At 44.4% G+C, this 25,704-nt stretch overlaps 1 protein-coding gene across 1 annotated transcript in view; it reads right to left on the bottom strand.

Annotated features, from left to right (window-relative positions):
• Positions 1-1,146: 1,146 nt before the first annotated feature.
• The window catches only part of LOC147747132 (cytochrome P450 4B1-like), a 415,025-nt gene continuing 390,467 nt past the window's right edge, over positions 1,147-25,704 (bottom strand). The window contains exons 11-12 of the mRNA XM_086952390.1: positions 21,941-22,023; positions 1,147-2,076 (exon numbers count right to left, since the gene is read on the bottom strand). Of these exons, the coding sequence (XP_086808516.1) occupies positions 1,902-2,076; positions 21,941-22,023 (258 nt within the window). The 3' untranslated portion in view covers positions 1,147-1,901. The remainder of the gene's footprint in view (positions 2,077-21,940; positions 22,024-25,704) is intronic.

Raw genomic sequence — 25,704 nt, 5'->3', positions numbered from 1 at the left:
AGGCCTACTCTTCTCCTGCCTGGCTCCCCCTTTCCTTTTAGGCTGAGCCCTGGCTTTCTTCTTTAATGGGGGACAAGCGGCCTTCGGTGGCCCCCCCCGGCGCGGCCGCTCTACTACCTCGGGCTGCGCTCCCCGGGAAGAATCGCTCTCATCCCCGCTATCGAGAGCCTCCTTGCTCAACTTCTTCAGCAGCAATTTCATAATCTGTGCCAATTCAGGCTCAGAATCTTTTCGCTTTTGTCCTTCCTTTTTTGGCGACATGCTATCTGTATCGCGCTTCGCACTGTCTTGCTATAGCACCTAACGCGCCCCGAGTTCCCTGCTCCCGCACCCCTAAGCACCGTTCATGCCGCCCGGCAGGAGCCCGTACCACGAGGATCCCCGCACACAGCCGTAAGCCCCGTAAGGCAGCGACACTCCTATCCCCTCCAAGCACCCACCGTGACTCACGGCTGCCCACGAGGCCCCCCGAGGCACTCAACCCCGTACCTGGCAACACGAACGATGCTCGATCCATCTGCTTCTAGAGTTTCGGAAAGCCGGCCAGGATCACGAGAATGGCCAGGTGCCGGCGTGAGCAGTCAGGTATCCAGGAGTGATAGCGGGAACAGAGACCCCAGTCACAGGGAGTTGACCATAAATAGGCCCAGAGTCTCCGCCCCCTGACTCCCAGGTCACGCGATATCGCCAGATCGGAAATGGGTCGGCCGGACGCCAAATGGGCCGTCCGCCCGACCAACCACCAGAGACCAGGGGCGGTCGGGGTCCGGAGAGGCCGGGTCCTAAGTGCGCGCGGCGTGATTCTCCGCGCTTGTCATTCTTTGTTCTTAATTGACTTGTCTTTTATGATTTTATTTTTAAAATCAAATAAAGATTATATGTTGTTGTTGCAGTTCGATTGTCGAATGCCAATGTCTGCTTTTGTCATCTTAGGAAACAAGAAACAACCTTAGCGTAATTGTAGCTTGACTTATGTATCTTTACAACAAGATAGTAAACATTATTATTAGAATGTGTCCTACTGTATACTGTGAGGTGTTGCTTCAGAAAATTAGGACAGTAAACAAAATAACCATTACTCTGGCTTAAATTATTTAGCTTCATAAAAGCAAAGCATCATTAATGATAACTGCAACTTGATTCTTGTTTAAACTGTTTATGTTCAGAAAACAAGTAAACAAGATAACCACTAAATGGTTCTAATTTAAATAGCTTAGGTCAAGAAAAGAATACAAGACAGTAAACAAAACAGCCAATATATGAATTAAATTTACATTTCTTAGACTCAGAAACACAGTAACAAATACATGATCCAATGTGACATTGTCTGGGTTTATAAAACAGACTGTAAACAACATACCTACGATGAAATCCATGTTTATCTTTTGTAGGTTTAGAGAAGCAAGGGTAGGTAAATCTGTAAACCTTTACTGATAAGAACCAGTCTTTAAAATATGGGAAATTTAGTGGCAGAGTATTTTGAACTTTGATTCATCAATTAGGCTAACATTTCCCTGCATACTTTATTTAAACAGTGAGAATGATTCTAAATTAACTTAATCCTAACACTTGTACTATAAAATACTAATGTAGACAGCAGGTTTATGATTATAACAAACATGTTAATTGCTGCCATTGTGGCAATAAAAATGTACACAAATCTTTCACCCTTACACTAATATAACACTCTTCAGCCTCCCACATCCACGAGCACACACTTACACACCAAGCATGTTCTTTTACCGACCTTCTCTATTTTATAGTCTTTGTTCATAATTTCAGTTCATTTCGAAAACAAAATGTTATTTTTTAATACTATTAGTCGAATTTAAAAAATGTTGGAGCTAGTGTTCTGTCATCCATCTGTGGTCACGGTTGTGATCAGTGTGTTCCATCCGTGGTCAGTCATCCTTTATTTTCTTCACATTCACATGTATCCCATTCTTGGACAGTAAAACAACTTGTGGTACCAAGATGGGAGGTTTGGTTTCATCGCTTGAGAATCTAAACCGCTGAAGGCAGAGGGCGACAGCTGTTTTCATCTCGTTCAAGGCGAAGTTCTGCCCAATACAGTTCCTGTCAAATAGAGAGCGGTAGAGTAGGAACACATCTTCAGTATGAAAGAAGCCTTAATTCAGTACATTTAGTAGATGTCATCAAAACATTTTGGGCTAACATATCAATTATCGCCAACATCATTTACCCTACGCAGAGTGCACATTTCCTCAATTGCAAAGTAGGTGCTAAGGCCTTCAACTGTATGGGCACAGACTTTAGAGTAGTGCCCAGTGGTAACTAAAATTATAAGTTCAGCCATGTACCATGGCATCATACAGTATTTTTCCACTTTGGTGCTTATTACATGACTCCTTAGGTTTCAATATAAAGAGAGTAGAACTCCATAGACGAACAGTAGGAAAATATTATGCTAGAACTCTAATAGAACAGTGGAATCGGAATATTGTATCAATTCCTACAAGAGAGTAGTAATAAATGACAAAGACAGTAACCATGTTACCTCTGGGAATTCCTCTGTAACATATAATTTAAGTTATTTTAGTATGAGGAATTAGCAGTAAACCCATAGGAGAATTTTGCATGGGTTATTACAAACAGCAGGTTCTATAAACATTTAGGCATTGCCTTACTAATGCATTACTATTGATGTTAAAATAATGCTTATACATTAAAGATGTAATAATCTGAGGTTGGAATGCAGAATTGCCTTAAAGAACCAGTTACTTACCTTCGGTATCACTTTTTCTGGTGGATACAGTATCTACTTGTGGATTGCTATCCTTCTGATTCCTCACCTATTGAATATCCCAATGCTCCAGTATTACGCAGAATCTTTTCTAGACAGCTCTCCCACGTCGACGAGGACGTCCAAATGCCCCTGGCACCCCGTGACGTCCTCTGAGCCATAAGACACCCTCGTCGGCGTGGTGATGTTAGTTTCCACCCTTTTGTTTTGTGCCTTCGAGGCAAACGGTTGTAACCATCGTCACAAATGCATTCACAGAATCAATACTTTAAGTCCAAAATCTATATATTTATATCTAAATATATATATCATCATATTTGTATATGAACATTAAAATACACACAAAATATATAGGCAAACTTTTGCTTGGCTTACGCAGAAAAAACAATGGGGAGGCGGGTAGGTCAGTGAGGACTCCGTAGTTAGATACTGTATCCACCAGAAAATGCATTACTGAAGGTAAGTATCTTGTTCATCTGATGCATACATTTACCAGCGGTTTCCTCCCTTTTAGAATAAAATCCCCAAGCAGTCCTACAGTCGGAGGTGGGTCCCTGTCTCCATATACAAAAAAATCTTCCATCCCTCCTCACTTCGGAGTATAGACAATAGTGCTTTTCAAAAGTGTGGGTGGAAGCCAAAGATACCGCTTTACAGATGTCACCTACAAAGCAGAAGTCGAGGAGTTCGCTCTAGTGAAATGAGCTCTAATACCTTCTGGAGGTTCCTTGTGAGCCATGGTCTAGCAGATCGTAATGCAAATGATGATCCATTGTGATAATGTCCTTTTATGCAATGCTTTTCCTTTCATCTTGCCCCACAAATCCAACAAACATCTGATCATCCAGCTAAGATCACGAGTTCTAGCTACATAAAAGCTAACAGCCATTTTAGGGTTCAATCGATGAAGCCTTCCTCCTGGATGCGGACGAAGTGGAGAGATAGTAGGAAGGGTGATGGACTGGCCTAAGTGAACAGGAGTAACCACCTTTGGCAGAAATGAAGGGATGTATGATGATACAACGAGGGCCATTTCAACGCGGTCTGTTAAATCGTGGTTTTCACAACTCAAGTCGCTACATCGGCTTGCGCTGGAAGGGCGCTGGATTTAAGAATAGTGTGAATTACTTTTCCAATTCCAGTCTACATAAAGTAGGGAAGATGTTGGAAACAGTAATTTACACTATTTCCTAGTCAACAGCGCCCTCCAGCGCAAGACGGTGTAACGACTTGCGTAGTGAATATCCAAGTTGTAATAGTACCACGTTGAAATGGATGCGTGGAGTGGGCCCCACTATTGCGGGCTCATTCCAGGTTTTCTAAGGCCACCACCAGGGTAGGGGGGAGGGGAGGAGGTTTTAGTTAATTCAGTTGACTCTGTGTATGATTGTTAGTTTCCTTTTTGCTTCAGGCCCCTATGGGGAGAGTTCCGCTATACTCACATCTACTGGAGCTTTGTCTCAACGGTGGAATTGTCAAGAATACTGAATCCTGCAGAGATGACGATGGAGTTGCCATAAGCTCCCACTGACATTCCTTCTCGACCTGTTTGCCTTATGTACCCATATGCTCTAGAAACTGTACCCTTCAGTTGAGCTACGGGTTGTGATTGGGGCACGTCGACATGCACAACAGGGTTCCTTTGTCTTGTATCATCATGCTGGCTAGTAGTCATCTCTCCCCTGCATGGGATAATGGGCGGATTGTGCCTTGAGTTTGTGTTGAAAAACCAATAATTTTTTTTTGAAGAAATGGATGCATGGTAAACAATGTCTCCCGAAAAGAAGCCCTGGCCCTCAAAATCAACGTATCTGCATAGAAAGTCAAGAAGAGGGGATTAGTGCTAAGGGCCTGTAACTCACTAAGGGGCATATGTAGGTAGGTGTTTGCGATTCGCAAATGCCGAAATTCTGCGACTTTCGGTGTTTGCGAATCGCAAACGGTGTTCTGGTATGTAGGTGCCACTTAGCAAAATAAGGAATTGCAAAAGTTGCGATTCCTTATTTTGCTCAAGCATTTAAGGAATCGCAATTTTGCGATTCCTTAAATGCTATGTAGGGGTGCTTTTAAAATTCCGATTTTGGATTAAGTAATCGCAAAATACCACCTACTTCAAGTAGATGGTATTTTGCGATTTCCTGTCAAAATGAATTTGTTTCAAAAAATCAAAGTGCCACATGGCGCACCGACAACGCCTTAGGGTATGTATGTGCTCCACATGTACTTACAGGCACATTCCAGGGGTTCAACAGGTGTCCTTTGGACACCCTGGCACCCTTGGAATTGCGATTCTCAAATTGCGATTTACTCATGGAAAATCGCAATTTGAGAATGTATGCCCATTCATTTCTATGGGCCTCTTGGCCCATCGGAATGAATGGGACACTCGTTCCTTAATTGCGATTCGCAATTTGCTAATCGCAATTAAGGAATCGAAGGGATTCGGAAAAAATAGCGAATTTTTACCTACATTCCATTTTGCAATTCTCAAATAGCGATTCCTTAAAAATCGCTATTTGAGAATCGCAAAATGTGATAAACCTACATATGCCCCCAACTCTTCTAGCAGGCATTACAGCAACTACAAAAATTGTCTTAAATGTAAATAGCCTTAAATGATGAATATGTAAAGGTTTGAATGCAGAACACATAAGATAAGTCAGTACCAAATTAAGATTCAACTGAGGCATAATAAACAGAGTGGGAGGGTATTTGTTAGTAAGTCCCTTTATAAACCTTAACACTATAGGTGACTTAAATAAATAGCCTTTACCTGTTGCAACTGCACAGTCTTGCTGCACCAAAGAAACAGCAAATCGTAAAATATCAGACAAATGGCCTTCAAGGGGTCTTAAGAATTCTCTCCACACCTCTTTACAAACTAGACCACCTAGCAGTATAGACCGATTTGGTTGAGTTTCTTCTGGCGGATAAAATAACATCCACCACATCAAGGGGTAGAGAAAAAGAACTTAGGTTGCCCTGTTCAATCTCCTGGGTCCTGACTCTGGATGTGAGGTGTAGAACCTCCACCTGCGACTGGGAAAGGAGGGTTGCCCTTTGAGGGAGTTGGGGCGGAGGGCACAGGGAGAAGTGAAGGAGTTTTGTGTACCACACCCTTCGTGGCCAGTCCGAGGCTATTAATATGACTTGAGCCGGTCTTGTCGAATTGTTTGAGACCCAGAGGAATCAAGGGTATAGGGGGAAATACGAAAGACAGCTGGGAGTCCTAGTACAATTGAAACCCAAATGCTCCCTGCATCGGATACTAAAGGCTGCAGAATGATGGGCAGCGCGTGTTCTCGTGAGTGGTAAAAAGGTCTATCTCAGGGGTCCCCCAGAGCCAGAAAATGTGAAGAACCACTTCCGGATCAAGACACTGCTCATGATTAGCTGGAAAACACACTTTTAGAACTCTGGCCAAGTGATTTGCTCTGATACAAATCAGTCATATAGCTTCTCTGCAGAGAAGATATGAGCCTACTTCTCCTTGTTTGTTCTACATACCAAATTGTGGTAGTACTGTCTGTCAAGACCTTCAATGACTGACTGCAAATGGAAAGGAGGAAGGCCTTGGAGGCCAGGCATATAACCTGCAATTCCTTTGATGTCCAGAGCCCCCAGATGAGCCCCCCCCCCCCCACCCGAGAGTGAAGGCATCCGTTATCATTGTAGCAAACTAAGGAGGAGGCTGAAATATCTTGCCGGACACACCCCACCATCGAAGATCTGTTGCTGTGTCTCTTGAGCTTCTGACTGATTCTTTGAGTTCTCTGTTGTGTTTAAACCGCTGCATAAGAAGGCACCCCTAATGGGCACTTATATGCCCATGTGCATGAGTGACCAACAGAATGCAGGAGGCTATCAGACCTAACAGGTGCAAGACCTTCATGACTAGAGCCATAACTCCATTCTGAAACATCAGAATTATAGCCTGAATGTCCACAATCATCCCAGGAGGAGGGAAGGCTTGATTCACAGTAGTGTTCAGTATTGTTCCTTTGAACAGGGTGCGCTAAGAGAGACCGAGTCCCTAGGTGGGACTGGGGCTTGTTGATATAAAAGCCCAGTTTGAACAAAAAATGAGCGGTCAACTGCAAGCGATGCAACAACTCTGGAGATTTAGCTTTTATCAGCCAATCATCCAGGTAAGGGAATATTGGCACTCCCCACCTTCTGAGATGTACTGCGACCACCACATCACCTTTGTGAAGACTCACGGTGCGGAAATAAGACCAAATGGAAGGACCACAAATTTCTAAAGTTGAGACTCACCATGAAGCAGAGATACTACCTGTGCAATTGAAGAATGGGGAGGTGAAAATACGCATCCTGCAAATCGATTGAAACCATCCAGTTTTCCTTCTCCAGCACAAGAAGAACCTGAGATGGGGTCAGCATTTTGACTTTTTCATGCTTGAGGAATCAGGTTCATAATCCTGAGGTCTAGGATCGTCCGCAAATGACCATCCTATTTGGGGATGTATTTTGGAAATCCAACATTATTATACAAACATCAGCTAATGAGTTCCAGAAACTACACACATTTTACAAATTTTGGATACATGCACTAATAAAACCGAGATAAAGCTTATAATTTATAAGCTGGATTGCACAGAGGGGAGCTTCTTATTAGTAGCTGGATAGATACCAACAGCTCACAGGCTTGCTCTAAGAAGTTCTTCTGTGGGTCTTGAGTATAGTTCTCCAATCATTGTTTCCTACAGACATGAAATCATTGTATTGTTCTTCCTCCATCATAACAGATGTACATGCATAATAAAGAGTTGTAGGGCAAATTGCATTTTTCCAATTTCTTTCAGCAGACTATGATGTAATTGTGAGTATTTCCAGTACTGATTCTGGACAACGTAAAATTCTGTTTCCGGGATGACCTTAATCAATCAATCAATCATAGACATTTATAGAGCGCACTACTTACCCGGAGAGTCTCAAGGCGCTTGGGGGGGGGGGGGAGTGCTGCTACTGCTCGAATAGCCAGGTCTTGAGCTTCTTCCTGAAGGAGAGGTGGTCTTGGGTCAGGCGCAGGTCGGTCGGGAGGGAGTTCCAGGTCTTGGCGGCCAGGTAGGAGAAGGACTTTCCTCCTGTTGTCGTTCTTCGGATGCGGGGGACGGCGGCGAGGGCGTGGCTGGCTGATCGGAGATGTCATTTGGGAGCGTAGAAGTTGATGCGGTTGTTGAGGTAGCTCGGGCCTTGATCGTTTAGGGCTTTGTGTGCGTGGGTGAGGAGGCGGAAGGTGATTCTTTTGTTGACGGGGAGCCAATGCAGGTCTCCCAGATGTCTGGAGATGTGGCTGTGTCGTGGGATGTCGAGGATGAGTCTGGCTGAGGCGTTCTGGATCCGCTGGAGTGTCTTCTGGAGCTTGGCGGTGGTTCCGGCGTAGAGGGCGTTGCCGTAGTCCAGTCGGCTGGTGACGAGGGCCTGGGTGACCGTCTTCCTGGTCTCGGTGGGGATCCACCGGAAGATCTTCCGTAGCATGCGCAGGATGTTGAAGCATGACGAGGAGACGGCGTTGACTTGTCTGGTCATGGTGAGGGAGGAGTCCAGGATGAAGCCCAGGTTGCGTGCGTGTTCTGTCGGTTTGGGTGCGCTGCCCAGGGCGGGGGGCCACCAGTAGTCGTCCCAGGCGGAGGGCGAGGAACCCAGGATGAGGACTTCCGTCTTGTCTGAATTCAGTTTCAGGCGGCTGGTCGTCATCCACTCGGCTACGTCTTTCATCCCTTCGTGAAGGTTGGCTCTGGCGGCGGCTGGGTCGTTGGTCAGGGAGAGGATCAGCTGGGTGTCGTCAGCGTAGGAGATGATGTTGAGGTTGTGTTGGCGTGCAATGGCCGCGAGGGGGCTCATGTAGACGTTGAAGAGGGTGGGGCTCAGCGAGGATCCTTGAGGGACGCCGCAGATGACTTTGGTGGCCTCTGACTTGTACGGTGGTAGACGGACTCTCTGTGTTCTTCCGTCGAGGAAGGAGATGATCCATTCCAGTGCCTTCTCCTGGATTCCGACGTTGCTGAGGCGCTGCACTAGGGTGCGGTGGCAGACAGTGTCGAATGCCGCGGAGAGGTCTAGGAGGATGAGGGCCGCTGTTTCTCCGTTGTCCATCAGGGCTCGGATGTCATCGGTGGCAGCGATGAGGGCGGTTTCGGTGCTGTGGTTGGCTCGGAAGCCAGACTGAGAGGGGTCGAGGGATCCATTCGTCTCGAGGAAGGCGGCCAGCTGTTTGTTGACGGTCTTCTCGATGACTTTGGCTGGGAACGGGAGGAGCGAGATGGGGTGGTAATTCTTGAGTTTGGTGGGGTCTGCTGTAGGTTTCTTTAGTAGGGCGCTGAGTTTGGCGTGCTTCCAGCTCTCCGGGAAGGTGGCGGTGTCGAAGGAGGTGTTGATGATGTCCCGCAGGTGGGGTGCGATGACAGTGTCGGCCTTGTTGAAGACGTGGTGAGGGCAGGGGTCGGTCGGAGATCCGGAGTGGATGGAGTTCATCATGTGGATGGTGTCTTCGGTGCTGATCGGAGTCCAGGCGCGGAGGGTGGTGGTGGGGGGCGGTGGTTCGGTTGTGGCGCGCGCCGGTTGAGTGCTGAAGCTGTTGTGTATGTCCGCGATCTTGTTGTGGAAGTAGGAGGCGAGGGAATTGCAGAGGTCTTGCGATGGGGTGATGTCGTTGTTTCCGGCGTTGGGGTTGGAGAGCTATTTGACGATGTTGAAGAGTTCCTTGCAATTGTGTGCGTTGTTGTCCAGCCGGTCCTTGAATGCAGTTTTCTTGGTGGCGCGTATCAGTTGGTGGTGCTTCCGGGTGGCAAGCTTGAGGGCGGTCATGTTGTCCGGTGTTGGTTCCCTTCTCCAGGCTTTCTCGAGGGCTCGGCAGTTCTTCTTGGAGCTCTTGAGTTCGTCGGTGAACCATGGGGCCTTCTTGCTGCCGGGTCTGCTGGGCGGGGTCCTCAGTGGGGCGAGTTCGTCCGCGCAGTTGTTGATCCACTTCGTGAGGTTGTCGGCGGCCTGGCTGGGGTTCGCTGAGCTGGCGGGGGGGTGCTGGCTCAGGGAAGCGGCGAGCTGGTCGGCTGTGATCTTGTTCCAGTTTCTTCGAGCTCCTTACTCCTTACTCCTTGTGCTAATATTTTGGCTAGATTTTAATGTCACAATTGAGTAGAGAAATCGATTGTTCAGTTTCAGCATTAGAGCTGTTAGCACTCTAGAATTTAGAGGAGAGAACGCTACTTTCAGTAACTTCTCTCAAGACTTTTCACGATACCACAACCAATGAACTTGTAAAATTCTAAATGAAAGGCACCTTTCCTGGGGCTTTCCCAGTAGACATAGATTTGATGATATCCTCAATTTCCATATCGGACATATCCTCATAGGACAACTTATAAATCCAAAGTTAGGCATTATAAGCATAGACAAACCAGAAAGTCTCCTTCACAGGGCTCCAGAAGCTTCAGGACTCCTTTCAGCATAGATAGAAATACACCTGCTCAGCACCAGCATAACCTCGCGGGTGATAGTGAACTTTACGAATGCAAATAGAACCATACAGAGGTCTTAATTCTGAAATGCAGAGCTCAGAAGAAAAAAAAGACAACTTATCGCTATGCTGTGTCAAGTGGACTTTAGAGAACTTATCCCTTAGATATAGTTATACCTGGTATGGCAGCAGTTGCCTCTATGTTCTTAAGTGTTGTCATTTATCCATACAAAAGCCTTTTCTGATAGGGAGGAAAATTAGTTCTTCAGCTTGAATTTCTGTTCTAATAAGGCTTAAAAGTTGTTATCCATTGGCAAGTTCCAGTAGAGTGCAACGAGCTGTGATATTTCTATCTCTATCAAGATGCCTTGATCCATAGACATTTTACCTGCAGATACATTATATTTAAACCTCTAATATAGGACTTACCAGATGCCCACAGAGTTTCATTCAAGTACTTGTAAATTCCAAGTATTCATTTTGAGGATTTTCAGTTTCACGTTTTTCCTCAGGAAGTCTGTACAGCACAATATTGATCTTCCTAGTCTTGGGTTTAGATACAACTACTTTCAAGTCTCAGTGAAACCACCAAATGCAATTTAGCAATCACAATTTTTAGAGAACAGCACAACACTCAGAAAAAGACAGTTTATCTGAGTTTCAGTACAAATTTGATACAAAAGATATGTGTTTCCCTGTACATAGGGTGGAGAATGGGAAGCATGGGCCCTGCAATATGTGGTGTGAAATTACATGGCATGGCATGCCAGAGTCACTGAGGTTTCCCGGACCCCAGTTGACTTGACACGTGAAATTCAGGATCAATGGTGAGGTTCCGATCTACCCCAACTGTGACTCTGAAGCAGCCAAATTTCCTAAACAGTCTGTGAAGTTTATCTAAGACACCTTATAGAAACAGTTTTACAAACACAAATCAATCAGATGAATACAACTATATTTTTGAGACATTGTTTTTTGTGTAAGAGGTGAAACTGGAAGTCAACATCAACATTCTTGGTTGTAGACTAGGAGGTGGCAGTACCCACTTAGTCTCTCTTCAGTTTCTTTAGATTTGCTGTTGGGTAGACACCTTTCTTGTAACAGGACAATATCTGGCTTCTTGGTCATCAAGTATGCAGGGGTTTTCTTTCAATGACTTTATTCAAATATATCTGCTGAGACAATTTGTGACAATAAGCTGTCACAAAGCAGCACATAAGAGGCCTGTCAACACCAGGAATTATGTATGTATTGTGTCTTCTTGTTGGTAAGAGAGGTGGACCAGGTCCACTTGAGACTATGATGGTATGCACTATGGACCAGAAGATATGTGTCAGAGTGAGGGATGGTTACCAGGCACATGTCCTTCATGTCTGTGGGATAAAAGCACTAATATCTTATTTATAAGGAAGACCGCTCCGAGGAACATTAAGTACACTAAACCAGCAGGCTCCACTCCCGGTATGTTCTTACAATCTTTATATATAGGTAATGTCAAATATCAATTATAGGGAATATGAGAACGCAATCCATAAGATGCCTTCACAGCATAAAGCTGCAACAAAGACCATTATGACCTGAAGGAATGAAACGTAGGTCTTTAAGGGTGACTTTGACTTATCTGTGTCCTTCAAGGATGTATCATCTGGATTGCGATCTTTCACATCTTTCCTGTGATGTGAGAACGAGGTCTGAAATGTTTTGGCATAATGTTTGCAATTACTGGGCAGAGGATTGTTATTAGATTAGTTATATGTTCGTGGAGGCGATACAGTATCTGTGGTTGATGAATCTAGGCTTTCTAAGAAGTGTTCCAAGTTGTAGGCTGTCACCTAATTCCAATAGACAACTTTTCTTGCCTGGAATATGGGTCATAGTGAAAGTATAGATAAGAAGTCTTATGGTTGTCATACATGTAGGACTCATGTTTCTTAAATGTCTTATTTATCTGCTGTACTTGCTGGTGTCAGAGTAGGAAGGCAATAATCTGTCTAGGTGCATCTTCATTATGTCAACAGATTTTCCTAAGGGACATCCAGATGCTTTTCCAATCTATCCAATTGTAATTTGAATTAAAATTAACCTAATTAAATTAATTAAAATGCTTGATTAGTTTCGGCTGTGGAGAGTTTCATTTTGGCAATTATATGTTTCAATGCCTTTAAGTTCAGTGATAAAGGAATCTAGTGAAACTGCAGACATTGGTGTCAGAGAGGGTTGAGTGGGTTGTTTCTTGCCCCGGAGAAGGACACTTGCCTAGAGGCTTTGCTTTTTGACCTGCGCTAAGCTATTTAGCAGCAAGATCCTTGTGGATGTCTGACTATCCTTCTATACTTTGTTGGAACAGATATTGAGCCTTCCTATTGCACTTTAGGTGAGGTAAATGTATAGACAGATGGTAAAGCAGTCTTTAAACCAGACCCAGGACCGCACTATCTTAGGAGTAAGGAATAATCTAGCAGGAAGTGCCAGTGGATAGTATGTCCTCCAGCCCAGACAATCTATGTATACAAAGGGCAATAAAGTGTCAGATTCAGAGCCAATGCACCTTGATCCTATAATAATATGCCACAAGCACATAGCTCTTGGACAGGAGGGAGCATGTCAATTATAAGTATTTCACATTCAGGCACAGGCTACTGTGAGACTACAATATTGCATCAAACGAGTCTCAACAGTAAAACATGAATGGCATTCTCCACAATGTTTTGGAGCATTAGAAGGTTGCAACTTTTCCAATCTAAAATACCCATGTGGACCGGGAGTGAAGAGTGTCGATAGGAGCCTAGCAGCAGCTGCTTTGACCACAAGTTGCCCATCTTCTGTGTGGCTAAGCTCTGCTTCTTGACAGTGTGATTTTATGAGTAAATAGGTTTTTAGAAGTGTTACAGTTAGTATCGGACTGACACAGTGGCTCTTTCTTCTTCAGCACATAAAGGCGATATGAACAATTAAGACTTCTAATCCATGTAATCGGCTACATGGAGTTACAGTGTGGCAAAAACTCCTCAGAAGTTGCCCATCTTCTGTGTTGCTACCCTCTGCTTCATGACAGTGTGTTTTTAGAGAGTAAATAGGTTATTAGTAGAGTAATTGATTAACCTGATTCACAAAGATAAATATATAGGTGTACATTTACTTACATATGTTTACTACTACGCCTAAGTGTAACTCTCCACTTTTTTAGCTATTCACCAATTCTGAGTGTTTTATTATCCCTAGCTGTAATCTCACATGTTCGCAGCCCACCCCAAATCAGGGGGGATTGAGCTTCCGGCAACAGGGTTTATGAGTGTAAAGTTACCACTGGTTACTTTGAATATGTAGGTGAGGCTCACCACTACTGTGGCGGAGACCTCTTTATGGGAAAGTATGGAGAATATTATTAAATATTATTCTTTAAAAATAATATTAAAATGTTCATACATTATATAAATTAAGTTTCATAATATCTATTATTAACCTATAGTTGATAATCAAAAGTAACTTAACTTTAACTCATCAAATTAAATATGTATTAAATAATACATGTAAACATATTAATTTAATGTATTAATAATTTATAAACAATAACTCAAAAATGTACTACCCTAATAGCATTTTTATTTGTATTTACAACATGGTACATTTTGGTAAACTTTATGAAATTAATTATTTACATTTTTCTTTTATGTTTTTTAATGAAAGTTTAAAATTTTATTTTTTAAAAATTACGTTTATTATAATATTTTTAAGTAGTTAATTGTGTTATTAACAATGTACAATGTGTTACCACTTTTTTAGCACTATAAAATGTATACAAATATGTATATAATTTAAATGTCAAATATCAAAATATTGTAATAAATTTAATACCAGTTTCTATGAGATGGTAATTTATTTTACTGTCTAATATGCTTTCTATGGTTGTGTGCTGTAGTACCGGTGAGTGGCGATGTGTGATGCTTTACTTATACCAAGGCAGTACTAGAGTAAATTTGAGCCTTTAAGTCTGTAGTAACTCTAGAAGTGTAGTTTATGAATAGCAGTAACCTTACTCTTTTGTAGGTGTGTGTATATTAGCATGTCCCTCCCAAATCCCTTCATTACATTTCCCTAAACTCCACCGATTTAGTAAAAAGGATTGCTCATTTTCCAGTAACTCCCCTCGTCTTTTCCACATTTGCTACAAAAACATATAATTATATGTGCATCGATATCCGCCAACAAAAGATATGAGGTGGAGGCTGGTGAATTGCATTTGTAGAATGTAAATAGTACTACTTAACTACTATTTTACATACTACAAATTACAGTTTGTGACTCTGGCGGATGTGTTTGCTGTCAGGAACTGGAGGTGACAATTTGAACCTGCTTTGTCAATTTGTCAAAATAGCTATATATTGCAGCATAGTGTTATGTTTGGAGATCACAATGCAGTGCAGCCAGGGTTGGGGTTGTTTGTTGATCAGTTGATGCTTAGGCATTTTAGATTTTTGATTCAGGTTGGGGAATTGGGTCGAAAGTAAATAAATTAAATGAGGAAAATTTACAAACTAGATAATATAATTGGCTTTCACATTGTGTTTTTGTGTCGTCCATAGCTGAGGTGTATATGTAAGGTTTCTTATCAGTTGATTTAAAGATAAAAGGTATGGATTTTCATAAAAGATCACGTTGTGCCCAGTAATTGTTTACTAAGTTCCAATTGTGGATTGTTTGACTGTGTTTGGGGTGCTTCCTAATGAAGCAATTTATTGACCCTTTTTTGTCAAGGTGCTATGAAATAAATACTGTTTTGTTGCTGAGAATTTTGTGCAGAAAATTTGTGCTTGTGTACAGGTGGAATTTGTAAAGAGATTTTCTTTTCTTTGGAGATTTTAGAGGAAGGTGGTGGAGAATGGTCTTTTAGAGTTTTGGTAAAGGCGCTGTTGGTGTTCTTAGAAATAGCAGAAATAACAGACTTGGGCCAGTGTATCAAAGAGAAGCCTAAGTGCATACCACCAGCATTCTTACCTTTTGTGATGAAAGTGACTGTGACTTCCTCCAAAGTGTGTCATGGAAATGAGTGCACAAGAATGTGGGTATCATGATATGTATCGCTCATCACTCTCATGACTTTGGCTAGGATGGTGAGGATGAAACTTCCCTCAATACACATACTTCATTACTGCCTTCCATAGAACCAGCTTCTATGTTGTAGATGTACTCCCTTAAAAAAATGTTTTATTTCGAAGTAACATAGTGCTCACACCGACTGTGATTTGTCAACTTTAACACTAGAAATATTGTATATTTATTCTCTCTACAATTACCGCACTTTATTGGTAGACAACAGTTTCTGACAAACATACTGGCACTTTGGATCTTTTTCAGAACATTTGGAAAGATACAAAAAAATGGAATAAATATACCCATTTAAACCCAACTATAGAAAACACTATCCCAGTGGAAATTTCTCAGAGAAATGCACTTGGGAAAAGACAGTAGGCAAACCTATTTTTTAAGAATCGTTTCAAACCTTATTGTTTTGATCTTGAGAACCCTCACCTCAAGATCAAAACACATAATGTGCTATGCAAGAGTATCACAAGTCCATGAGCATTTCCTAGGTCGATTGCCTACATAAAGAACTGCCCAAAAAATGTTCTCTAACAAGGCCTGTATCCCAAAAAGGTTTGGCAAAATTATAGAAAAGAGACATAATTTAAACTCAGATAGAAGTGCATTCTATGTTCACTACTGGGGATAAAAGGTAGGCCCGTCAGAAATGTCATTAACGTCGGTATAATACGCGTAGTTTTGGGAAATACGCATTATGCATGTAATGCGAAATTCTGTAAATTATGCATTATTTTATGAAGTGTAATATTCCAGCCATTCCAGGCAAAATGAGAATACTGGAACAACACAAGAACAATACTCAGAACCAGACCGTGAGTGGCTGTTGTTTGCATCACTTGTGTTTTTCAAGCAATTTGTAAGTGTGAATTACATCCTTGCATCAAGAATTGATGAACGGACTCATTTTGTACTAAAATATATTGTTAAGTGGCAGATTTGCTTTTTGTGTAATTGCACATAAATTTGTGTAATTTCCTGAAATTTAGTGTAATTATGCAAAAGTAAATTTAGCAAATTCCACACATAAATAGTAAAAATATGCGCTAGTCTGACAAAGAAGCTCTAATTTTAATTGTGCATCATCAGAGAAACAATTCACCATGATAGCCTCTTCATTCTTCTAGGAATTAATACCTTCCACATAGCAAAAGATGTGGGATCCCTAAAGGAGGATTTGGCTCATGTTGGACCCGGCCCTTTTGGCAGGTTCACCCCGAGACTTTTTGCTTTTTCCTAGCCTGTTTCTGGAACCTGGTGGTGGTGATTTTAGGCCTCTGCGCACTTTTTCACTGTGGTACGGTGTAAAGTGCGTGAGCTCTCTGTGTATGTGTGGTGAGTGACCTGCCCTCCCATAGGAATGAATGGGGAATATGTATGCCCATGGTAGTTCCTGATGTGTGGGGAGTGCAGTGTAGAGTTTGGTATGTGCGAACTCGTGAGATTGAATGCTGTGCAATGGTATATGCAGCATGATTGTGTCTAGTGTAGAAGTGCCACTTCTAGAGGTTGGCATATTTGTGTAATTTGTGTCTGGCGTGTGATTGGCTGAGGCTGGCTGGTGAGCCTGGCTCCAAGAGTATGGGAGGGTCTGCCCCGGTGGCGAATGGAGTGTTTAGCATGCTGATGTGAGGGGAGGAGTGAGCCTGGGCCTGCTTGTGGATTGACTGTCTGTTTTGAGGGTCCTGAGTGAGGCTGGGTTTTTCCCACACAATGCTGGCTCCACCCCCTGGGGTGCGTCTGATGTCCCTAGCCTGGCCAGTGAGAGGAATTCCCTATAACCAGTTCTAGCTGGTTCTCACACTGCCTGCACCCTGCTAGACCAAGGATTTCTCTGTATAAAAAGGGGCTGTGTCCCCTGCCAAAATGTTCTTGTTTCTGACTTGAATCCTGCCAGGGGCGGGCTGCTGCTTGGGCTCAGGGGAAGGCTTGCCTCCCTGGGCCCTGCCCAGCCCCTGGATACCTGATGGACCCTGTGCTCGGACCCCTCTGCTTTGCCTGGGGGGATTGGGGGACTTGTCCTGGACCCCTGAAGGACTTTTTACTGGACTTGTGCTCTCCTAAAGCACCTGGGAGCGCTTTAATGTCCATAGCGCCTAGGAGAGCTTTATTTTGCTCATAGCGCTTGGGGAGCGTTTAATTTGCCTTTTAGCGCTGGGAACGCTTCTCTTTCATCCCTAGCGCTGGGAGCGCTTTATTTCCTCAAATTAGCGCTTAATTTGTAAAGGCTGGTGCCCACCTGGCATTGTCTTTCCCCCGTAATTTAGCGAGGAAAATCTCCACTGCTTTCAGTAGCGCGACCCGGAGCCTTGGGGCTCGTCTGCGGGGCCGCGCTGCCATTGGCTGCCCCCACAGGAAGTCAGGTAGCACGTGGGCGGAGCCAGAAGACAGGAGGAAGCAGGAAGCAGCCTGCGGTGTCCGCCCCGAGGCTCCCGAGCGAAGGGAGAGCCCCGGGAAAGGAGAAGAGTCCAGCCGGGCAGCGAGAAGAGCGGCGACGAAAGGTGCAGGCGGGGCTCCGTTGCCAGAAGGAGAGCCCCGCCGCCCAGGAGAGCCCCGTGGTGACCGGCACCAGAGGAGTCCTGCCATCACCGCCGCAGGACTGGGTGAGTGACGCAGTGGTTGTTCCAAAGAAGGGGGCGGCGTCAGGGCACATTGCCGGTGCCTGCCCCCCCCCCAGCGCTCTCTCCCCGAGTGTGGGAAATTGTCTGGTAAGAGACACCCAAGGCTCCCCGGGGCAGTATTTTAGTTCGAGTCCCCCGAGAGGGACTCCACCAAATCAGGGGCATCGAAGGCAGTTCTTGAGCCTGAAAGGCTCCAACGACAGGGCATTTGTTCATTCTGAGTCCCCCGAGGGGGGACTCCGGTGCAGGCAGCATTTGTAAAGAGCCCCGAGAGGCTCAAGCCGCATCTTTGTGTGTTCAGAGCCACGGAGGCTCGGGGCATTTCTTTGGTTAGAGCCACGAGCGGCTCTGGGGGCATTCTTTGCTGTAGAGCCCTGAGGCTCCCTGCCCACATGGTTTCTTTAAAGCCCCGAGAGGCTCCCGCCCATATTTGATTTACGAGCCCAGCGAGGCTCGAGGTGCCATTGTTTTTAAGAGCCAGAGAGGCTCAGGGGACATTCTATTTGCTTAGAGCCTGTGAGGCTCCAACGTTGCCCCCATCATCCTTGCTACAGCTGCCCAGCACTTCGTGGGCAGCTGCACCGTTTAGGCACCTGACTTTTGGACACAGGGCGTCCTAGCCCCAACAAGGCCAGTTGGCCTAGGGACTGCCACAAGTGGTGGCTTATGTAAGTTTTGCGCAATTGTGTCTTCTTTCTCCGGTACCTCTGAATGTGTTTTGATGCGTCATGTGCCTTGATTTTACACCTCTGAATGTGTTGGTTTATGCATCATGTGTTTTTCCTTCCCTGCACCTCTGAATGTGTTTTTGATGCATCATGTGCCTTGTTATTACACCGCTGAATGTATGTTTTATGCATCATGTGTTTTCCTTCCCTACAACTCTGAATGTTGCGATGCATCATGTGTAATGTGTTCTTGCTTATACCCCTAATTGTATTGTGATACTTAGGTAGTTGTTCTTTCTAGTACAGGTGGTCCTAGTGAGGTCCTGGTTCACTGCGTGATATTCTCCTAAGGTGTTTAGGGTTGTGCAGGTGGTACTTACCTGTTACCAGTAGTTACTGGTTGTGTGCTATATTTGCTAATTTGTACTAAAGTGATTTTATATCCTATATTCTATTTTCTACTAAGTGCTGATTCTGACAGGCGCCCACGTGGCCCTGTCCTGTGTAAATAATCCCTTGTGAATATTGCCCGTGCCAGTTGGCACAATGTACATGTGTGATTCTATCTGATGTGTTTTGACAATACAGAAGTTATTTTTATATAACCTTGTGTGGAGTTCCTTTTGTGGTGTGCCTAGGATGTTGTTGCTGGTGTGTGCTGGCGCAAATGCTTTACACATTGCCTCTGGGATAAGCCTGTCTGCTCGTGCCAAGCTACCAAGGGGGTGAGCAGGGGTTATCTTTGCGTGTGACTCCCTTGCCCTGACTAGAATGGTGGTTTCTGCCTGGCTTTGGCGTCAGCCTTAGCCAACCAGAAATAGCCAGTTCTAACAGCTCACAACACTGGAACTCTTGGATACGGGCAGAGCCCTGGGACCAAAGCTGTCTATTTCAAGGGATTATATTTGTTCCTAATTTTTCGCAGGCTTAAAATCTAAGAGGTCTCTCCACTAGGGCATCTGCATCACAGGCTATTGATCTTTCTTCACAATTATCCTTCATGTTTTCTTCTGGTGTGAAATTTAAAGTGAGAGGTGCCTTTCCAGTGACTGTTTGAACATGTCTATGAACTCAACATTCAATTTGTCCTTAAACTGGGTTAGGCTTCCAGTGCTCACTCTCTTAGGGTTTTTTTCCATGCCTACAGATAGTACCTCACTGTATTCTGGGGGAATAGCTTCAAAACACGATCTGTTGAATCCATAAAGGGTTTTTTACAAAACTTAAAAACGTTTTCATTGATTGAGTTTCCAGTACCGATGCATGGAGCCTTAATCTCTCACCTCTAGATACCAAAATGAAACAGATATTCCATCCACTTGGGGAAAGGTGTCATTTAAGATGATGATGAACTCACCCATTTTCTATACAAGCTCCAAAATCTTCTGTATGACATCGCAAATCATTGGTACCAGAAACTCACCAATTTAATTCGCAATTCTTGTGGGCAGGTCGCCCACACGGCATACCCTAGGACCAATGTCGGTATATTATGAGAGACAGTGATAGCCGATAACCATAAAAAGAATTAACTCAGCTCACTCCACTGTTGGAGGTACGATGGCTACACAATACAACTCAAATAGAGGGATTTATTAGATGGGATAGAATTAGAATTAGTACTATGGGATGTTGGGTGATTACAGACTTAGGGGCCGATTCCGATCTCGTCGGTAGGGCACCGAATCGGGTTCGGCATTAGCAGATTCGATTCGGAGGCTGAATTTCCGTCTGAGTCTGCGTCCGGCTAGCATTAGCTCCCGGAGTGGGACTTCGGGGGTCCGCGTCGGACCCCCCTTCACCCGCAGACTTACGACGCGGACACAGTGGGAGACCCATGGGTCTCACCAACACAGGTATGTACGGTACGGATAGCACCGACGAGTCCTTGTCCGCGACGTAACCATTCAGTCAATGGGAGCCCATGTACGCGACATATGACCGGCTCCCATTGGCTCCTATGGGAGTCCGACCGAACCGAGTCCGACAGCATACGGCCGCATCATACTCGCTCGGTCGGACTGCAGGAGTCTGGATCGGTCGGAAAACACCCCGGATCCGGCTCGGTCGGATTGTGCTTTCAGACCCAGATCGGAATTGGCCCCTGACCTGTGGGAAATAAGGTAATTGTAACAATATCTTATTATTTGTTGAACACTGCATCTGAAACGGACTGTGCTGTGTGTCTTTAATAATTAATTTGGTTTGTAACCAAAAAAAAAATAAGTGAAGTTACAGTGGCAGCAGCTTGGCAACTTCGCACACCCCCACTTTAAATGTATGGAATTTGAGTGCCATGGGCCACCACAGATTTATTTACTTGTGGGCAGGTCTAGAAGTGTCTCCCTATTCTTAGCAGGGCACTGCATGAAGAGGTACGCTGATGTTGCTATTGTGATCTTATTGGTCTTTTATAAAAGGATAGCTATGAAAACATTACAAAAAAATACCACACAATACATGAAGCATTACTGGTGTATTCCAGATGGAGACAAATGCCATAAAGTAATTTATTCCCCCTCGATTAGGCAGGTGGTAACTTGAGCTGTCTGGGCTGTGACTTCATTCGTCTTTACTACCCAGCATCCAACTGGAGTGCTGGGCGGGAATAAATTGGCTGGTGGTGGTGAACACATGACCTTCCTCCACCATCCAAGGAAGGAAGGCATCTTTTCCATTTACCTCAGACTGGATGCAGTACCACTCTTGCCTCACTACTGGCCAGTCTCAGAAAGACCCACTGGTGACCCCTCGGGCAGTGCCCACATATGAGGACCAGCAAAGTTTACCTGTCCACTACTGACACTGTAATCTCAATAAGCACCACACTGTGGCTGTGGGGAGATAGAGGATAAACTTGCACTTGGGTAATCCTTGTGCAAATGAGCTAGGCAGTCAAATAATGATGACTGGCAGTGGGGGCAAACTGAGGAGGTTTTCCTCTACTTGCTCCACAAGACCCAAAATAAAATGCACATCAACACCTTTGTTGTGTCAAAGTCCATACACTACAGTTAAGCACACACCTAGATTGTACTTTCATTTACCAAATAAGGCCTCTCTTCAGGTGCTGGAATTTTAATTTGGCTCTTAAAAAAATTTATGAGACAACACAGTAAATACATTCTTAATTCAATGCATGCAAATCTGTCCACCAACATGTCAATGAATATTCATCGCAGGCATAAGATTCATGTAACTTCCCTTGAATAACCCTCCAAACAAGTCATAAATGATTGTTCCATTCACCTAATCTACATGTAGGAATGATTGTACAATATATATGTATACAAAAAAGCACGCATAGTACCTTGAGCCAGCAGCGAAAGGCACATATGCATGAGAGTGCCTATGGGATGAGTTATCTGGCAGGAACCTCAAGGGGTCAAACACCTGCAACACAACAAACAGATTGTCATTACACTACACTGGGCAAGCAGGGAGCATCACATGCACATACACATCACACAGGACTCTACACTTTATATATTCAAACACTTGCAAAGAACTCAAGGAATTCATATTAAACCAGTATGTGAATTTTCAAGAGTAGATAACAGTGTCTTTAGAGGCATTTCCTGGAGCTAAGGGGAGAGGTTTAATGTCTTAATGTAAGCTGAGCCTGAACTCCTGCCCTGCCTGGCAGTTCAATCCACAGGGACTGAACTCCTGCACTGCCTGGCAGTTCTATCCACAGGGACTGAACTTCACACTTTCTGTCAGTTCAATCCACAGGGGTGAACAGGTTTCACTGCATGCTCAAGTTCAAGTTCATAAAGCTTTATTCGATTTTTACAAGCATAAAAGCATGTGCAACACAGCAAATACATCAGAGTCCCACTTTAAGACAGATGTCAAGGTGTAAAATTAAACACAGCCCCAAAAATAAAAACATCCATTAAAACCTTAAAACCAAGAGTTAAAAGATTAAAACATGTATACATATTACAGCATAGTAATGATTAAGTCTGATCAAGGACACTGAGCAATTAGGCGCGCCCTCAGGATCCATACCCAGCCTAAACATTTTGCCAGAGCTATTGCAATGTGCAGTGAAGTGTCGGTACGCAATATACGTTCGGCCTCCGCAGCCTCCCTAGTGCCTAGAAGCCTACAGATTGTTATAAGCCAGGCCCGACATGGGGCAGCATAGGAATCGCAAACCCAAAGGATGTGTGGCATAGACTCAATCATGGTACAAAAGGGGGGTGGTGATGGACGGAGCATCTGAATCAATCAAACACTCACACCCAGTCAAGAGATATGGGTTTAATCCATCACCGTTCTTTAGCCCACTCTGCCACCCCAGTTCAGACATGGCTATATGCAAATCAGTCTGACCCTGTCCTCATGGGAACAGTCCAGCCCGAACTGCCAAACCATGTCTTCCTTGGTCCGGAAAGAAGCGTCACCACCCCCCTTTGTACCGCTTTTGGCCGCCATAAGTGTGGCAGGGTATGCTCAGACGTGAGTCCCTTGCTCACTTTGCCACTGGATTCAAGCAAGCGGGCTGAAGACGGCTTGAATGCCAGAAACCGGTCCTCGGAAGCGTGTTTCCGGTCCAGGGAAGACATGGCTTGGCAGTTCGGGCTGGACTGTTCCCATGAGGCACAGGGTCAGAATGATTTGCATATAGCCATGTCTGAACTGGTGTGGCGGAGTAAGAACGGTGATGGATTAAACCCAGATCTTTTGACTGGGTGTGAGTGTTTTATTGATTCAGATGCTCCGTCCATCACCACCCTCTTTTGGACCGCTTTTGGCCGCCATAAGTGTGGCAGGGTATGCTCAGACGTGAGTCCCTTGCTCACTTTGCCACTGGATTCAAGCAAGCCGGGCTGAAGACTGCTGGAATGCCAGAAACCGGTCCGCGGAAGCTTGTTTCCGGTCCAGGGAAGACATGGCTTGGCAGTTCGGGCTGGACTGTTCCCATGAGGCACAGGGTGAGACTGATTTGCATATAGCCATATCTGAACTGGGGTGGCGGAGTGGGCTAAAGAACAGTGATGGATTAAACCCAGATCTTTTGACTGGGTGTGAGTGTTTGATTGATTCAGATGCTCCGTCCATCACCACCCCCTTTTGTACCGCTATAGACTCAATAGTGGCACTACATGCAAACTGGCTCACCTTTGGTAGCTGGTCCTGAGCCGTCAAATAATCCCTAACGACAATACTTAGACCTTTTCTATAATAGCACAGGCAGGCAGTAAATAACAGTTAACAAAATAGGAATAAATAACACATAAAGAAAAAAAATGGAAAAAATATCCAGCTCAAGAAATAATATACAATAAAAAAATCACCTTAAGAAAAAACGGAAGTAACGTTCCATGTTATGTCATTAAATACATTAGAAAGCTCCTATAAAAAGGAGAGTTGCTCTGTGAAGATCTTAATGAGGAAGGCACCTACATTAGACAGGTTAGTGAGGGCCTCGGGTCGGCCTTGTTATTGTTTCAAGACCAGTGAAGAACTTACCTTCTGATCCGGAAGAATTCCCAGTTTGAAATCATTCCAGTAGCTTGACATAGGAGGATATGCTTGTCAAGATGAAAGGCTGTGAGGCTTCTAAAATTGCAGTGAGCCAAGCACTGATGCACGTCATAATAAGGTGTCCAGTGTCTCATGGAACTGCCCACCCCTGCATCTGTTTGAGTGATAAAAGAGAGCAATAATCAGGGCTCCGTGGGTCCTTTAGACCTTGGTCCCCAGTGCCACTGAATCTGTTGCACCAATGGAAGCTATGTCTCTGGCATCTGAAAGTTAAGGCCTGCAAACTGTGTCACTTGTGGACAAGATTTGATAGATGTGGTTGAGTGCAAATCAACTCAAGTAGTTGAGCTTCTTAATCATAAGAATCAAACATCTGACTCATAGTTACAAGATGCCCAGGGTTAAGGAGTCATACCAGCCCTGGGAATAACAGGCCAAAACACAGACTGATGCTCAAAGAATGTGTTTAAAGTCAAAATTGTCTGGCTTAAATGACCTTGAAGCAACCATATTATAACTTACTCAGTTTTGACATCAATTGGACTGTCATAACCTGCTTTCTTTTCCTCTCCAATTGAGTCTAATCACAGGAGCCATGTTGGTAGGTTAAAGGGTATCCACTTGTTTTTCTGTTCTTCAGTGCCTGCTTTGTGGTGTCACCATATTTTATCATGGCTAAAGTCTAATTTCCTGCTGGAGTTTGCAGTAGCGGCTGATGTTCAGCCGGAGTGGCGGGACAGGAGGTCGGGGGCTGGGGGATGACTACAGAAGATCGGGAGCTGGAAGGGGATTGAGGGAAAACAGACAACAAATAAACATTTAAAAATTAATTAAAAATAACTTACCATTCGCCTGCTGCCTGACGCTCTTTTCCATGTCCCCAATGCAGCACAGGTTCCCAGCCTTTCCTGCGGCCAATCCTGACACTGCTCTTCTGTTTGAAAGCAGTGTCAGGATTGGCCTGAGCGCAGGTAATAAGCGCTCCTATAGAGAATGGGAGCCTGTGCCTTGCTTTCTCCAACCCAGCAATGCAGCTGGGTTGGAGACAGCTCAGTGCGCATGTCGATTTGGCTGGCCCGGGGCGGCTGGACAAGCCGACATGTGCACTGACAACAGTGCAAACCGCTGCCCGTGTGATGGCCCAGCCCCCAAGACTCGCCCTCCGAACCTTGAAAACAAAATGATAATACACCAGTTTTATTATTGTTTTATTTTTCAAGTTTTGAGTCTGGCATGGGGTGCAACGCTCCTCTGCCATAGCGGAGGACCAGCCACAGGGAGTATGTTTATGTGGACTACGTAGTTATTAAAATTCCTAACATATGCAACTGTTCTTTTATAGATTATATTCAGTAGTACTCGTACTAGGTAAATATCGCACATAACGTTTTGTGTCTTGCTTGCACGATATATAACTGCAAAATAAATAAAACTGGATTTCCTGAGAATACTGCTTGTAGTAGCGGGCTGGCATATTGAATTGGTCCCATGTTAGATGATGAAGATATTGCCTATTTACAGTTTCGAAAAGGGCAAAAGCAGTGACAGCCAAAAGAAAGTCACATATGAGCTCTTCTA

This window comes from Lissotriton vulgaris, chromosome 1_1, assembly GCF_964263255.1.
Source record: "Lissotriton vulgaris chromosome 1_1, aLisVul1.2, whole genome shotgun sequence".
In the NCBI taxonomy this organism is placed as follows: Eukaryota; Metazoa; Chordata; class Amphibia; order Caudata; family Salamandridae; genus Lissotriton; species Lissotriton vulgaris.
Note: the sequence above shows the minus strand (reverse complement) of the source record. Positions and strands in the feature narration are given on the sequence as shown.